Source organism: Oreochromis niloticus, linkage group LG7, assembly GCF_001858045.2.
Source record: "Oreochromis niloticus isolate F11D_XX linkage group LG7, O_niloticus_UMD_NMBU, whole genome shotgun sequence".
NCBI lineage: Eukaryota > Metazoa > Chordata > Actinopteri > Cichliformes > Cichlidae > Oreochromis > Oreochromis niloticus.
In genome coordinates this window covers 16,092,521-16,109,888 of record NC_031972.2, presented here as the reverse complement: position 1 = coordinate 16,109,888, position 17,368 = coordinate 16,092,521, and the positions used below count along the sequence as shown (strand labels likewise).

Here is a 17,368-nt window from a genome sequence, read left to right as displayed (position 1 = left end):
TCTAGAGCAAGAAGCCAAACACTGTAAAACACAAATGTGTTTGCACTCAGTCTCCCCACACACATTCACAGATAAAAGCTCCCGTACGTCAACCAATACTGATGCACATGACCCACAAACACAGGAATGCCAACCACATCGCTGTGGTTGTCTTAATCTCAGACTCTCGGCTTTTTCCCACTTCTATTAATTTTTAATACTAAATTTTATAATAAATTACTAAAGGCGATCTTGGGTTTTCTCAAAAGACAAGCTATTGGCTTACATCAAGTTATGATAGAATCATCAGTTCATCATCAAGTGACTGACAAATGTATCCTAAATACGCAGCTCTGCAGTTTTTGAACCTTTTATCTGCTGCCAGCTGTCACTGATCTCAATATTATTCAAGGATATATGGATTTGGAATCCTAATAACTAGTGGAAATAAAGCAATTTATTAAGAAAAAAAATAGTATTACGTTTAGTCTATACATATTAATATAGAATATCCTTATGTGTGCAAATGAGAAAAAGTGAGAACACTTTCTGCTCAACTCTGGGCGCCTGTGCACTGACTGACAGCTCTCACATCAGCTCAAGTGAACTGCACTAAATAGACAAATGAACTGAGAGTGTTTTAACCAAACTACAGCAGGCAGGGGAGACTTCACAGCACACTGTATATATGGAGTATTTTTGTGACTTTGCAGCTTTCTCCAGCACAGGCAGTTTGTAACCCAATTTAAAAACTACCTGATAATGGCACTGGGATCCATCCATCTTCTTCGGTTCATCTAATTCAGGGTCATAACTGGACTGGAGCCCAGCTGTCATAGGGCAAGAGGTGGGCTACACCCTGGACAGATTGCCAGTCTATCCCACAGAGGGAGAGAGACACAACCATTCACAGCTATAGGCAATTTGCAATTACCAGTTACCCTAATGTGCATGTCTTTGAACTGTGGGAGGAAGCTGGATCACAGCTGTGGCCTATAGATTCGAACCCAGGACCTTTTTGCTATGAGGCAGTGGTGCTAACCACCACACCACCATGTTCCCCGCGATAAAAAAAATATAACTCACACTTTAAGAAGGCTTCTAAAGTTGTTGAAAAATCCTTACCTGCAAGGGTCTTGAGACCTCCCTCGGTTCTTTATATTTTGCTTTCAAGGAGCCATCTTGTATTTTTTAAAGTGGTCTTCAGCACTAGTTCTCCAGGTTTTCTCAACCATTCGAGCATTTAAAAAGTCACCTAATTCAAGGGAAGAACCAGTGTAGGGTCTACACAAAACAATTTAGCAAAGAACCAAAAGAAACCATTTTAAATTGTATGTTTAGGCACTTTGTTACTAGCAGCCTGTCACAAAAACCCAGCATTTGCTCCCATTACTTTAGTTAAATCTACAAATAATGACAAAAAAAAAAATGCAAATAGATGAACACTTGGCATTTTCTGCATGGTATGCAGTGTGTCTTTAAAAAAAAATGAGGGAACTGGACAAGTGGAGACTAGAAGCAGAAGTGCCAGGCCTAAAAAAACAACCTATAACAGATGAACAATATCTGAAAGTCTTGTCTTTAATAAGTGGGGGGGAAAATCCAGTAAAGACCTGACGCAGGACCTGAGAGCTACATCTGGCCCCTCAGTTCATCCATCTACTGTTCAATGAAGCCTCATCAGAAATGGTCTCAGTGGAAGTGTGGCTGTCAAGAAGCCATTCTTAAGGAAGAGAAACAAGGAGAAAAGTCTGAGGCATGCGTAAGAGAGGTGTAACAGTTAGTGTCTACAGCAACCTGTGAAACACAGTGGAGGACCTGTCCTGGTTTGAGGCTGCTTTTCAGCCAGTGATGTTGGGAATCTTGTCAAAATTGCTGGAATTATGAGCACAAAAAAAGTACAGCGAACATCCAAAGAAGAGCTTTGAATGTCCTTCGAGTAGCCTGGAGAACTAGTCCTGAAGACTACTACTAAGAAAATACAGGAAAGCTGCCTGAGAGAGCTCAGGCTGTTTAGAGAATAAAGGCGGTTGTACCAAATGTTGACATTTAGTCTCATTAGAATTGTACTAACTCTGTTTTTTCCTTATATACTCATATAATTAAATACTGTGTATGTTAGCATATGCATTGAATTTGGAGACAAATCAGAAAAGTCTTTGCAAAGATAGGTATTGTTCATTCTGCCACATGTCAGCGATTTTGCTGAAAAACTCTATAACCTGTAGTTAGACCTTGAAAATTTGTACTCTGCTGTTTGAGAATAAATGATACCTATGAGATGCCTTTGAAATCATAACAGTTTGGTAGCCCAGACAGGACTACATTGATCACACAATCATGGAGTTTTGCATGAAAAAAAAAAAGAAAACTACACTGAATTTTGAACAAGGTGAAACACTGCAGGCTAATCATTAATATATTTCTGGCTGAAAAATTGCCTCGAATTCAGCCCTGAATGTCTTCAACACTGGGACGCCTTTAGAGAAACTCCACCTCACACCCACAGAACCAGAGCTCTGAAGTTGTTGAACATCAAACACAACTCAGTGGTCTGAATACAAATGTGCAGATTTTGAGCCAAACTCATTTCAAGTCTAGATTAACCCCGCCCCCACCCAAAAAACTGAAAAAAAAAAAAAAAGAAAGGAGGCAAGCATTTATAACCGACTCGTTCTGTTCTTCTTCTCTACCCTTCTCTTCTTTCAGAGTGTAACTGCAACCAGATGGGCTCTGTTCATGACCGGTGTAACGGCACAGGTTTCTGCCAGTGTAAAGACGGGGCCACGGGGGCCAAATGTGACGACTGTCTGCCAGGATACTACTGGAAGCAAGGCTGTTACCGTGAGTATGGGGATACTGACTTTTGGTGGTTTAAAAAAAATTCGAGTTGAGGAAACATTGCAGTCTTTTCAGGGCCTTTGCAAGTGCACCATCCATTTAGCTCGTGCAGCTCCGGATGTTGTCCGTTCTCACAGAGGAATAGATCACGTAGCTCATTAGTGACATCAGCCTCTTATTTAATTGATGACCCTGTCGCACCTTAACCCTATTATGGGGAAACGCCTTCCTTATGCCATCTACCATCGAGCCATTGGCCTCAGTCTCAAGTAGACCCAACTACACACACACACATACACAAAAACAAATGTATCTGTCTGTGAGTTTTTTATTACAATATGGAACCTGCTGCACTAAAAGGCCGTGCAGTTTGTTTTAGCTGTGACATCTTACTCCAGATACTCCCAGGCAACAGAACCAATTATCTTTGGTGTAATAAAAAAATGTTAGCACATGTAATTACTTCTTGTCACGGAAGCCGGATCCCTTTTCCTCTCAAAACATTTTTAGGTCAAGTATGTTATGTGGTACAGCTACCCAAGTACCTATGTTCCTAACGATGCTTATTCTTCCAAAAGACTCCTGAACAAATATAATACATGTTGTGTATTTTCTGCTGGATTTGATACAGTGATTTTGACCTCACCCTGAGAAAGTGCATGCTCAAGAAAAACAGTCAAAGAAAAGGGCTGCAATAACAAAAAAAAAGAAAAAAAAAAGGCAGGTGTTACCTGTTGTAGTCCCCGAGGCAAAGACTGGAGAATTTATCTTGGCTCTTTCCTTCCTGCTCTTTCTTTTCTACTTTGTTCTTTCTGCCCTGGATTCCTCTCCTCCTCCCCGTTTCTCTGTTTCCTATCATGTTTTGTCTAACATTGCCCCTTCTATCATCCCCCACCTGTCTTCCTCTTTGCCATACATCTTTCCTTCGTCTTTGTGCTCTTTACTCCCCCACTATCCTTTTACCGCCTGTCATTCTGTCACTTCCCCGCATGCTCTTTATTCACGACTCGTCTCTCCCGTTCACCTTACCTCTGCAAATCCTTCACCCTCCATCCTCTACGCCACTTCCTCCCTTTGCTGTTCTTTCTTTTCTCGCCTTTCTTTTCTTTTCTGCAGCAAACGTTTGTGACGAGGAGATGCTCCTGTGCCAGAACGGAGGAACGTGCTACCAGAACCAGAAGTGCATCTGTCCTCCGGAGTTCAAGGGGGTACTGTGCCAACATTCGCGCTGTGAGGCGGGCAAGGACTGCAACGGCGCTTCTTTGCCGCACCCTTCCACGGCCACCCTGCTGCTCGGCACTCTGCTAACCTACCTGCTGGCCACATTAACGCCCCATTGAGCCACGAAAATCCTCCCCACCCCCAACTCCACCCGCCCCCCTGCCTCACACCTAAAACATGTGTATATGAGCGTATTTGTGAGGCGACGGGTGACCCAAAATGGGAATGGGTCGTCCCTGTAATGGACCCAACACTGCAGCACTCTTAAAAGCGCACACGCTCACCGATCACTACTCGACTCCCGTTCCCATTTCAAACACACATGCGCACTTCACAGGACTGTAATGGCACCGGGTGTACACTCAGGTGTGCGAAGGACAAACAGAGAATAAATATGAGCAACCTCACTGAAAAAAGATGCAGTCAAAAAGGGGGGGAAAAAAGAAAAATCATACCAACCACTGTTCCCTTTATTCCTAAGCTGGAGCAATGTGCATCAAACCAAAAAGCATAGACAAAAACTTAATCACCACTGTTTCACATCAAAGGGAATGGCTGTTGTAATCACAAGACTTTTCTGTTCTTTTTTCTTTTTTTAAATTTCTTCTCTTTCTCGGTTGACTTGCGGATCTCACTTGCGACTGACGTCGAGGGCGCGCGGTCGGGCTCAGAGTGAGGACAAGGCATGTCGACAAGGGTCGAGCGGAGAGGCGCTTGTTTGATCCTATTGCTGAGGCCTACGTAGTATATTAACCAGGTTTCATTTTTTTTCTCTTAATCTGAGACTTGATTTTACATTTATTCTATTCCTGCTGCATTTTTTTTCTAAAAAAAAAAATATATATCTTCAGTCATTGTATCTAATGTGCCCACTAGCAGTTGCTGAGATTATACATATTATATAATATCCAGGGGGTTATGAATTATAATACATTAGTCACTATTATGGTTGTTATAGGAATGAGTGATTGTTGCCACACTTAGCGAGATTTAATCTTCACACAGTATTCAGGAAGAAGAATTTAACTAATCAGAAGTCTAAAAGAGAGAGAAAAGATATGAACCACGTATCGATATTATATGACATTATTTGAATATTTTTTGTAGAAATTATTTTTGTTTGGAGTTACAATAAATTATAAAAAAAGAAATACATTTACATCTATTCCAAAAAGAGCATTTTATTACACTGAGTCTAAACCTTGCAGTAAATGACTGTTAATTTGCCTTCTTGATTGTACTTTTTTTCATTCAGTCGGTGTCCACAGTTACTTGCTATTAATCATCTTCTTTTTCAGGGGGGTAGCAGGCGGAGAGGGGGTGTTACCAAAAAAAAGAAAGAAAGAAAAAAGGCATCATTGCAATTCATTTTATCTATTTTATTCTCTTTGGACATAGTGTTGAATGCTTATTACTGCGAACGGATTATTCCGATTTATCCGCCGACAGTCTGTCTGACAATCACAAAGAACTGTTTCCTGTCAAGAGAATATAAATTATTTTATTCTGATAAAAGTTGCAAAAGAGTTTTTATATCTGGAAATGCCACTTGCACATGCAGTGAAAATAAGGGGCTAATTAAAAATCTTTTCCACAGTATAAACAACGGAGATACACAGTGATTCACGTCAGCCCCGAGTGACCAAGGGACTGACCCTGACGCCAGATCTTTCACTCTTCTCTACTTCCAAGGCTACGAGACGTGTAACGTTCATGCGAAAATGTCTTTAAAGCTTCTATCTTATGCAAAACTACAGTTTAATTACACTTATCCCATTGCTGAGTCAGTCGAAGTACAAAGTGGATCAAGATACATGGATGCGGCATTACATTAGGATACAGTGTACATCAAAGATGAAAGCGGGACTAAGCCTGTGAGAAATGACAAGACGGGGATTCTGGTATTACTCCCCTCTGTCTGAGCTGCTGGTAGCTGTATTAGCTATTCTGTGTGTAGGGCTCATCCCCTCTGAGCCTGAACGGTGTCAAGAACTGAGACTTGGGAAGGAATAGTTTATGAATGTAGAACATTGAGAAATGATGTAAGCCCACATTTCATTGTGGATCAAAGAGCAGGTAATAGTCACGCTGAGAAAAAAATGCATTATTGACTGAGTGTACTAGACGCAGTACAAATATCCACCTTGTGAACAAGGGAAACATGATTAAGTCTGGTTGATAATAAGGTCTGTGATTTGAAACGAGAAAGAAGTGCATGACCTGACTAAGTTACTTCGTGAAGTTCAGGACTGTAAAGACAGCGCACGATATTTTAAATTAAAGGAATACTTTTACATTTTGGAAATAAGCAGATTTGATTTATTAAGAATATTGATAAGGGTTTCATACTGAAAATACACAGAAAGGTTACAGTGAGAAGGTAGTTAGGTTAGCTTATTAGGCACGTTTGAAGCGTGAGGAAATAGCAAGCCACTGTAAAATAATACATAGGCCACGACATTGAATAATACTGATCATCTGGTTGCAACACAATGTTATGCCGGGACACACTGGCTTATGGCATTTCTGTTTCTGACCACCCACCAAAAGGTTGTTGCTGTGGGCTCCCACAGTAGAAGCACTCTCATGAACACATCGCCAACTTCCCAGTCCAATAAAGTATCCGTGGGATGTGCCGGTAAAAGATTAATCCATCGAGGCTTCACTTGTATCCCACAGGACCCGAAGGATCCACTGCCAATGTCCTGGTGCCAGACTTCCCCAGAGCTTCTGTACCCATATCGCACCCGGCCAGTGCTGTTATGGCTGAAGGGGAAATACACAGTTTTACCAGATGGTTTTAATGGTTTAATTAGTTTACAGGAAATTAAAAAAAAATACCCACATTTACTATATATATAAGTTCCATGCAGTGACTTTTGTAGAGAGCTAACCAGAGAAGACTTCCCTCAACCACACACATTTAACACACTAATGAGACAAACTGTACCAGATCAAAACGTCCATGTTTATGATTATGTGATAAATGACTTCTAGTCTTTTATATGTGCTGACAGTTTTGAGTATTTTCTGCACTCCTTCCTGGCCTGACTGAAAAAGCTTATTACCTCCATGCTTACCATCAAATATTTACCATTAGATGACAATGAGCAATGGTGGAGGACTTTTCAAGAACTGTTCCCTTAGTAAATGTAGCAACACTACACACATGACTCCTGTGTATTACTAGCAAACTTTAAATATCAAATGTAAAAGTTCTCATTCTCCAGAAAAACGTTCCCCATCAGTGTTATTTGGGTTATTATTACGGCTACAGATGATTAAGTTTGAGCTCATTTTTAATACATTGCTTTTTGTACACTTTAATCTAAGGTAATAAATCATAATCTACAGCACTGTCACAAGTTAGTAGCAGGGGTGCTCTGTTAGCTCAGAAAAACAAGCCTACACCTTAATTAAAATTAAAATGTATTCATATAATAGCAGAAAAAACAACACGGCTAAATTAGAAGTCTTGAGCAATGTGTAACAGACTTAACAGTCAATATACTGTATACAGGGAAATAAAAATACCAGTTCAACTTGGTCCATCTGGTCTACCAAGCTGATTTCTGCACCTGTTGGAGTTGATAGGCTAGGTAATGATGCTACTTCTTTACAGTCTGAGTTTTGTTGCTATCATGTTTAAAAGTCTGTCTTTCTTCACTACACAGATGTTGACGAAGGTAATTATAGCAGAACATATCTTTAAAAATAAGAAATCACATAAGAGTAATTTGATTGTTCACTTGCTAATGTTTTCACACGTCAGGAATTGCAGATCAGAACTAAAGCACAGTCAGGAGTAGCAAGCAAGCTAGTCACCCTTCAGCCTCAAGCCAGACAGCACAGGTTTATCCACAATGTGTATGTGCAAAGAGCTAAAAAAGCTTCTGTTAATGGGATATAGACAGACCCATGAAAATGACAGTAGCTCAGAGTCAAGCAAGCTTCCAGAGACAACTGACAACCGCAGTCGCAAGATAGCTTTAATTTCGAAGATAGATGTAAAGAGGCAACATGAGATCATTTGTGGGACACAACACTGTCTGAGACACAAGTCTGAAGGTTTGTTTCATTTTTTGACAAACTTGAAAAAGCAACAAGTTGTCATTTTACCTAAAGGCTCACTCATGATTATGATAAATGATCAACACATATACTGTATTAAACATAAAAAGCAAGTAAATAAAAAACAAGCAACAAAAGACAGGAAAAGTTTGAAATAACTAGTGTTTAAGTACAAAAATGAATGCTAAAACAAATGGCTGTAATCTGTGGGCCTGCACACAGCTCTGAATTAAAACCAGATAAGATAGCTTACTGGTGTTAAATCTCAAATATGTTTCAAAAAACAATACGGTTTCTCACTTTTGCTGTGTTACCTTTACAGACATTTTTTACCATAACCTGGAAACAGGGCTCTAGTTCATCAAAACACTTCCCTTTTTTGTGATTAGAAACAGACAAATAAGTTTGGAACTGACAAATGATGCATCTATTCAAGGCAAAACTGAGCACTTTTAAGACCAGGGTTTATTATAGACATTAATGAATATTCAAATTAACCTACCCAATTAAATTAAAACAGAGCAACACTGTGTTTTGCTACTCTGAGCTGAACCCAGAGATCTATAAAAAATGAATGAGAGCAAACTCTTTGATCAGCAGACGGCTCATCTTTTCACTTCACCTCTTAATAGCTGAACATTTAGTGAAAACGAAACAAATCTTTTAATTTATGCTAATGCTTTATATAGTTTAATAGAGAACGAGTCTGTGTAAAATCAGATTTCAAAGTCAACAGCCAACCATTAGATAAAGGAATAAATACATGGTGCCACATACATACTACCGACATCACTACTATGCTATGATCTTATAGATGGGCTGGTGTGTGTGTGTATTTTTAAGATCAGAGACAAAGAACAACAGCTGAAGTTTGTCTTTATCGCTTTGAATGTAACTCCTGAATCTGACTCAGTTTGCAGGAAACTGTCTCTATTTGTCCACGTCATCTCGACACTGTTGTCCCAGCTGTAACACTGACTCCTGTTTAAATTTTGAGGCTTCTACGTCTTTATTGCCCTAATATTTCCTTTTCTAAACGTCTTTTGTTTTGCGGATACACATGTCGATTACCTTCCCCCCTGCCTGGTGCCCAGGGATCTCTGCCAGTCATTCTTTACACAGCCTACCATCTCTTGTACATGACCTGATTTCTCTTCTAGGGTCAGGTGTTTCTCCACGGTTTTACTCATGTTTCATCATCTTTCGCAAAAACGGTTAGCAAAGCATTGCTCGATACAATCCCCGTGGAAAAAGCCTGACAGAACACCTCATGTTTGGGGGGTTTGGGGGTTTGTTATTTTAACTAGCACAGACTTGACATGACTTGACAACTCTGTGTGTTTCTGTTCGTACTGTGATATCTGTTTACATCACTTGATAGGAAAAAAGGGATAGACCAGTAATAACATCCGTAGGTAACGTAAGTTGTGTTCTGAGATACTAGCTGCACAAAAACCCAATACCACAGGAGATAGAAGTATCACTACTGGCCACATCAATCCATGAAAATAATCCATTCAGTCTGGGTACATTAAGTGATTGATACAGTACATAAGGATTTATTAGCATGGCAATCATTTTGATAGTCCCTTTGTTAATTAAAGAGGCAACACTGTAAAAGTAAGTATATGGTGTCCATAGATGGTTTAGTAAACAGTAGAAAGTGGCTCAGATTATTAAACTTACTTCTTAAACTGTGAATTAAAGCAAAGTAGCTCATAAAATGGATTTGCTTATTATCTGTTTATTGCAAGCAATTAATGAGACTGACACTGTTTTCATGGATTAGCTGTGTGATAAGCTCGGAGGAGAGACTACAGCAAACAACAGAGACACCGTTAGAGTAGGCATCCTTCATTTTTTATCACGGTACTGCTTTTTTGGAAGATTCTTTAAATACATGTCTTTTTGTGAGCTAAGCAACTCACAAAAATACACCACAGGCATGCACACTCAAATGTTTTTGTGTCTATGCTTTAATGTAACTGCATGCATTCAGTCCAATCCAACTTTATTTATAGAGCACTTTAAAAACAACATAGTTGACCAAAGTGCTTTCCAGTAATAAAAAAACAGAGATGACAGAAACCATACATTAAGCAGACAAAGAAATATATATATAAATAACAATAAAATAAATACAAACAATGAAAAAAAGAAGATAAAAATAATCAGTATATATTAAATATTAAAACATGAGTTAAATGTTTTAATATTTAAAAGAATAAACAAAAAATATATACAATGAATAAAATTAACAAAATAAAAAGATTAAGAGTGACCAAAAACTGACTAAAACTGTTTACTGTTCAGAGAAGTCTAGTAAGTCACATAAAAAGTCTGTGACACCAAGTTCAATTTGGTATTTTGCTATTGCAATATTTGTGAGAACGTGTTCAAATCTTGCAGATGTTTTATTTAATTTCGTCAGATGTGTACTAGAAGTTAGTAACTGCCATAAAATTGAAGGACTCCAATTCACTGTGTGCAAACACATGAAGAAAAGATAAAAACTGCGAGCTCCAAGGCAAGAATACAGCAAAAGAGTTTTGTATTTTCTTTAGTCGTAAGAATATTGCTTTAGAAATAGTCACTTAATAGCTAAACCTCTACAGCAACAGAAGTTCTTTTAACTGTTTAAGCAACATTAACACATTAACATTCAGAATTAGCATATTGGTATAAAACTCATTTTATTCAACATTATTTCTAATCCTTAGCAATTCTTACCAGAGAAGATGAAGAGCGACCAACCGAAATAAACGCTGAAATAAATGTATTTTCAACACTCTGAAGTCCACATGTTCCAATTGTAGTTAAGAAGAAACGAGTTGGATCAAGATGTACGGTGGAGGTGAGTGATGCTAACGACAGGTCAAAAATGAAACAGCCCATATAATGCTACACTACAGTTTTGAGGGCAAAAATATATATATACTTAAGAAAGTAAAAAATCTGTTGGATACAAAACCCAACACATATTTTTTAAAATAAATGAAAAAATGAACCGGTCAAATTTAGAGGTTCACAGATGCATTACAGAGAAACAGCATGCTAAAATCCTGCACATGAAATAGTGACACAGTGGTTCAATGAGGTGTCTGTAAATAGGCACTACTCCTATGAATAACTACGACACACCGGCTATGTGAGTTTGTGAGTGCGACTTACACTTATTTGCTGAGCAGAGCAAATTTACAGTAAAAAAAAGAGACAAAAAGCGCTGAGAGGAGTGGCCAGTCCAAAAGAATCTACTAACAATGCACAACTTTATAAAGGAGTAGCCAGTTCATGTCAGCAATAATGAAATCTACCTAAAGAGGAAATCAAATTAGTGCTGGGTCACAAGGAAGCATCCCTAATGAGAGCAGGGATACAATACTAATAATGTACTAATAATGGAGCTTATTACTTGTATGTGGCATAAGTGATACAGAATCAGTATACACTTTAAGCATGCAAAGTTTATACTGTATAGGGTTTCTGGCTTTAGCAGGGCCCATTTTCATACCTTAATACTTTTTTGAGATTTCACCACAGTATAGAGAATTTCTGTAGTAAACACCGGTTTATTGAACTAATTATTAGTGTCATAAATGTAGAACATCAGTTGGCTGCTGGGTTACACAGCCACTCATCTCCACCTAGGGCTGCAGTCTATGCTGCTGCTGTGCACCCCCTGATGTCAAGCAGTAATACCCATAAAGGATATTTTAAAAAAGTGTAGGAGCAGGAAGGCTGACATCTCTCATACAGAAAATGAATGACTGTATTTATGGATGTACAGATGAGGACATAATTATCAGTCCCCCTATATATTTTTTTAAGTATTGGTATTTTTCTATAAGTATTTTAATAAAACTCTGTCTGTTCACACGTCATCGTATCCTAACAACCTCACGGATCCCTGCACAGGTGTAACATCTGCAAAAGGTGCAAAATTACCATCTTTATTATCTCTATAAAGGTAAACGCCCAATGATGCCCACTGAATGACACATTACAGTGTGTTAAATATGAAGCTACACACTCTAGTTGTCCTAGATCCTTATGTGGCAATGCTTTTGCCACCTAAAATGAAATGTTTAACCTTGTTGTCACAACCTGCTGAAACATTCAAGGTGATGGTTTTATTGTCTGTTGACTGTTTGATGAATAAGCAAGTGGGAAGAGCTTACAATGGCCCCTAGACTGGCTGTCTTCCCTATTCTTATTTCTCACACTGTCCTTTAGTAGCACTCGCACTTCTGAAGTATCAGTGTCCCATATTTCAAATGTGTTGGCATATGTCTGAGAAATGGCTGCTGCTGTGCAGCATGTAACCCTCAAACTGTCGGTGCTTCAGGCAAGAAAATAAAATCTTTGTCAATTCACTGAGCTGTCAGGCTCAGGGTAGCAGCGGTTCTGACACCAACGCTCCAGAATACCAGTTGTAAAACTTAAGGGCTCAGATGTCTGGTCTTTATGCTGCTTCTGCAAATGCACATTAATGTGGAAATGTACGATGTCTGTGGACTTCATAAACTACCACTTTACATACTTGTTGTTAGTAACTATGGAAAAATTTAAAACAAATTTAGGAAAAAAAAACATTTCTAGTCAAATTTCTTTGCATTATAATCCCTACTGCTGGTCACAGTTTGGTGTGTCTTTTAAGGAACAGGGTTAATCTTTATATGCATCTTAAGTAAAATGCATATAACCAGCACATTTATACCGACACACACAGGTGGCAAAAGTACAGACATTGTGTTCTTAAACAGAAATACAGATACCTGTGTTAAAATACAAAAGTTGAAGTATTGATTCAACTTTGTTACTCAAGTAAAAGTGAAAAGGTACTGGTACTTTAAAATGTACTCAAAGTAACAAAGTAAAAAACTAACTTGTGCTATATTAATGCAATAATAAAATAATACCAGTAGATGGGAATACAAACTTTATTTTAGTCTAATTATTAATTCTGATTGTAGTCAGCTTGAATCACTGAAGTAGAACACAAGCAGAGAAAAGAAGGAAAAACATTATCTCTCTTTTCTGTTGCCTACATTGTAGGGAGTGACTTTACCTCTAAACAGCAAGATGAGTAGGAAAGAGGTTAAAGTGGGATTCAGCATTTGGGGCAACCCTGAAATCGGTTGTAGTGACTCAACATGGGGAAAAGACGCACAACTCACAATAATTGCTCCAGTAGATTTTCTTGATATACAGGCTGTGATCAGCTGATGTGTGCTATATTAATCTCTGCTACACTTCATGTAACCTAACTCCAACCATAAGCACCACAGCCACTGTGCTCCAGTTAGACACATTGTTCTTTACTTTAAATCCATCCCAGTACAGCAAGCTAACCTGTTTATCCTGCACTAAGGTGCAGAGTATTTTCATACAATCTTTAAATAACACAGTTAGTGTACCTTAGTTTGTTTTTGCAGCATGTTTCACAATATAAAAAACATAATGTCACATGTACAGACCCAATATCTGGTTTAAAAACATGAGGGCTTGCATCTAACCTTTACATTTCCAGTTTATCAAATCCTACTGAGCCGTTCTTATCTTTAATCTAACCTCTCTTCTTCCTCTCCTGCCCTGTCTTTCTTATCTTTCTCTGGACCTTTAGCTAGCAACAAGGCCCCTGACTATGGTGCAGAGCTGCATCTGTTTTTAAGAGACATGCCCTGTCCCACAAACAGGACTGCCTTTCATGTGTTTCTGTTTAGACTTAAACTGGTTTGATGTCTGAAGGCTGGCAGTGACCAGAAATAATAACCAAAACCAAAAGTAACAAGCCTGAAAATGTAAGGAGTAGAGAGTACAGGTATTTGTGTGAAAATGTAGGGAGTAAAAGTAAAAAGTTCAGTAACAAAGTGTTGTACTTCATTACTTCCCACCTCCACTGACACAATTATATTGCTTGAAAAATTATATTCTGACAATTTAAGAATTTTACTGCAATATCTGCAACCTTCCCACATTAAAACAAAAAACAACAGCTATTTACGAGTCACATGAGAGGGAGAGAGAGATAAAGGGAAATGAAGGCACCAAAGTACACACAAGGCTTGAAGTGATAAAGGAAGGGGGTTGTTTTCTGTTGCTGAAGCAGCATTTTAGTTTGTACTCACACTAGGCCACCTGTACGGTACCCAAAAGTGACTGATTGAGTGCGAAGTCCAGTTTGTTTGACTGGTTGACATGATTGCTGCATGTCATGCCCAGGCACAGATCCCCAATGCTTCCTCGGTGACAGCAGCGTCTGAAATAAAAATCAATCAAATCCACCAATCAAATTTTGCTAATATGTGAGAGGACAGTGTGTCACTGCAAATGCATAAAATCTTGAAATGCGAGCTCTGCTGGAGTGCATTTCAAAAGCCCTGCTGTGCATGAAAGACAGAGATAGCGAGGGTGAGAGAGGAGTTAAGATGCTGAGACAAACTAGAGTGTACTCTGGCCTGGACAGTCAAGGGCACTGTGAGCGCAGGCTAGATAGATGAGTAAATCATCATGAATAAGACTGATTCCAATGCACCTCTGCTGGCAATCAGCTTTTCGGCATATGCTGACTTCATCGCTTTCTCAAGCAACACACGATATAGAAGAATAGGAGACAATTAGGAAGACAGAGGACTGATGAGAAAGCATGTCCAACAGACAAGACGCTTTGTTTCATTGCAAAAGGAGCCTCTGTCACACAACAGCAGCAGAGGCTATGAGACCAGGGTGGGTCACAGTTTAAGTGAAACAAAGCACTCACAATATTAAGTCTAATATCTTGCAATACTGCATCTTCATCAGCATCATTGGGGTTCTTATTTATTCTCAGAATTTTCATTTGTGCTGCTGAAAATAAAACTAAGAGTGAGTTTCAACAAGAACTCAGACCTTACACTGATGAAGGTTCAGCTTTAAATACTAAAAGACTAAAAAAGAACATGACTTCAGTATGCTGCACACAATACAATACTTTCCGACTTCTTATATAAGCTCCTGACTCATACTGAAACACAACTTACAAAACATAAATGGATAAATTAGGACTTTTTTAAGCCTTTTTGCACATTTTATAAATCATCACAAAGACAACAGGTGACTGAGTGAACATCACACTGGGAAAACTATGAATGCCTGATTGCCCAGGCCTGTGAAAAACCTCCACAGGAACTTCACTGCAGGTAGTTAAATACTGTGCAAACAGCGATGGCACGACATTTAACCACGAATAATGAAAGCGTGAGAGAAACAGAAAAACAAGGCAAACGAGATGTGAATTGGACTCACTTTTTCGTGGAAGTCCACGCTTGTTTATTTCGCGGAGATGGTCCTTTAATCTAGTGTGACCTATTTGTTGCTGTCATCTCACAGCAGTGGCTTATTTCCTACACAAACACTGCAGCTAGCCAAAACGAGGAGGTCAGAAAAACAGCAGTAACAAGCTAACTCCATCATGTTTTTCATTAGTAAATGTGCTAACTACTTTTTTTCACGGATATGCAAATTTAACACAGTTTGCCTCTCAGTTTGTAATGAAAAAATGAGAAAAAGAAATTCTGCAAAACTTTGTAAAACTATCCAAATCAAAAATTTAAAAACAAAACAAAGACTTTCCTGTGGCAAGGAACCAATCGGTATAATGTAAAGTCACACAAAGTGACACAGCAATATGCCTGATCTGAAACTGGTTCCACACCGGTGTCAACATTACGGATGGAGCTCAGAGGTCCAGGTCCACCCAATAAAATCACTCTTCCCCCACAGCTGAATTCTGGTAATACACTTTGCTTAAGTTATAATAGTTCATGCCATTTGGTGATGTAAACTTAAACATCCATATTATTGATGGTTCACTGTAGTTTGGTGCTTCTGCAGCAATCCTGTAGTGGTAACAAGCATGACTGCGGAGGACACTGTGCAGGTCAGACTTTGGGAAGTACCTCTCATGTCTCTTTGAAACTAAAAAGAGGTCATTCATGAGCTAGTACGGCTATTTTAAACTTGAAAATTGCAAAACAAATGGAATAGAAATGTGCTGAGAATATTGTACGCTCGCAGTCTGTTCTAGCGTGTGGCAAGTTCATTGATCCAGTTCTGCACCTGGAGAAAATGTCTCCACTGTTTGTCATCTGCATTGTCTCTGCAATGTAAGACAGAAGTTTTGCACTTGATAAAATGGTTATAAGGAGAATGGTTGAAGCTCTACAGCAGGATTTCAGCGTTTGCATGAAATGTTGAGCATGAATATTTTTGCATTTTTATCACTGATACATCTGGTATGCGTTTTGGCAATGATATGCCAAAATCACAGGTGCAGGGTGCCGCCATCTGCAGACTAGACACTTTTATTCATATGAGGGAACTTTAGCCATTAAGGGACACCAGGGACCTGACTGTCATTCCCCACACTCATCCACATTCAAGTTCCAGAGTCCATGTACTTTAATGTGTACAGCTAGACACTGGCACAATTTTTTGTAATTATGCCTTTTCAGATAGACACGGAGTCTTTAAATCAGACGTACAAGATGTGACTTATCAAGAGTTTAGACGGGTAAGGGTCATAGACGGGTAAGGCCTGTCCTTTCATTATACCATGATAAGTTAAGCAGAAAGCGCTGTAGAAGATAACAAAGGGAAAGTGTTGAACTCTTAACACAAGTGAATCAGGCCATTATTAGGCTTAAAAAGCCAAATAAACTTTAGACATGCTAGGAGTGGCCTAATCTACAATCTGTTACATCCTCAAAGCTAATTCACTGGCCAGCTCAGCAACATCAAAAGGTGGGGAAAACAGAATACAGCTACAGTAGATGACTGCAAAATTGTTTCCTTGGTTGAGAAAAACAACATCACAAGATCTTACAACTCAAGGATACTGTTAAGTAGATAGATGTGCATTGCCAAAGTCCATAACCAAGAGATTTTTTAATTTCTATATTAAAGGTTTGCATCAAGGTGATGATCAACTGGTTACACCGAAGAAGAGGAGGGTGATATTTCTGAAAAAATACAATATTAACTTGCACTAGAGTGATGGGAAGATAAAAGTATAGCAAAAGCATACCTCATCGTCTGTTAAACATGGTGGCATGTATGACTGCCAGTGGAACCATTTCGCTGGTGTTTACTGATGATGTGACAGCTAATAGAAGTATCAGAAGGAATTGTGAAGTGTGCACATCTGTAGTCTCTGCTCAAATTCAGTCAAATGCTGCAAACCTGATCAGACAGTTCTTCATCTTTGACTGCAAAAGAT

General features: G+C 38.8%; 1 protein-coding gene and 1 long non-coding RNA gene across 10 annotated transcripts in view; one reads left to right on the top strand and one right to left on the bottom strand.

Moving 5' to 3' along the window:
* ntng2b (netrin g2b) overlaps positions 1-5,268 on the top strand; it is a 72,311-nt gene extending 67,043 nt beyond the window's left edge. For all 9 annotated transcript variants that reach the window (XM_005456186.4, XM_005456185.4, XM_019360970.2 and 6 more), the window contains 2 exons: positions 2,689-2,823; positions 3,937-5,268. In XM_005456186.4, the coding sequence (XP_005456243.1) occupies positions 2,689-2,823; positions 3,937-4,160 (359 nt within the window). In that variant the 3' untranslated portion in view covers positions 4,161-5,268. The remainder of the gene's footprint in view (positions 1-2,688; positions 2,824-3,936) is intronic.
* Positions 4,870-17,368, bottom strand: part of LOC102076293 (uncharacterized) — a 33,063-nt gene continuing 20,564 nt past the window's right edge. Inside the window, exons 3-4 of the long non-coding RNA XR_003220883.1 lie at positions 14,241-14,371; positions 4,870-6,807 (exon numbers count right to left, since the gene is read on the bottom strand). This is a non-coding gene — a long non-coding RNA (uncharacterized LOC102076293). The remainder of the gene's footprint in view (positions 6,808-14,240; positions 14,372-17,368) is intronic.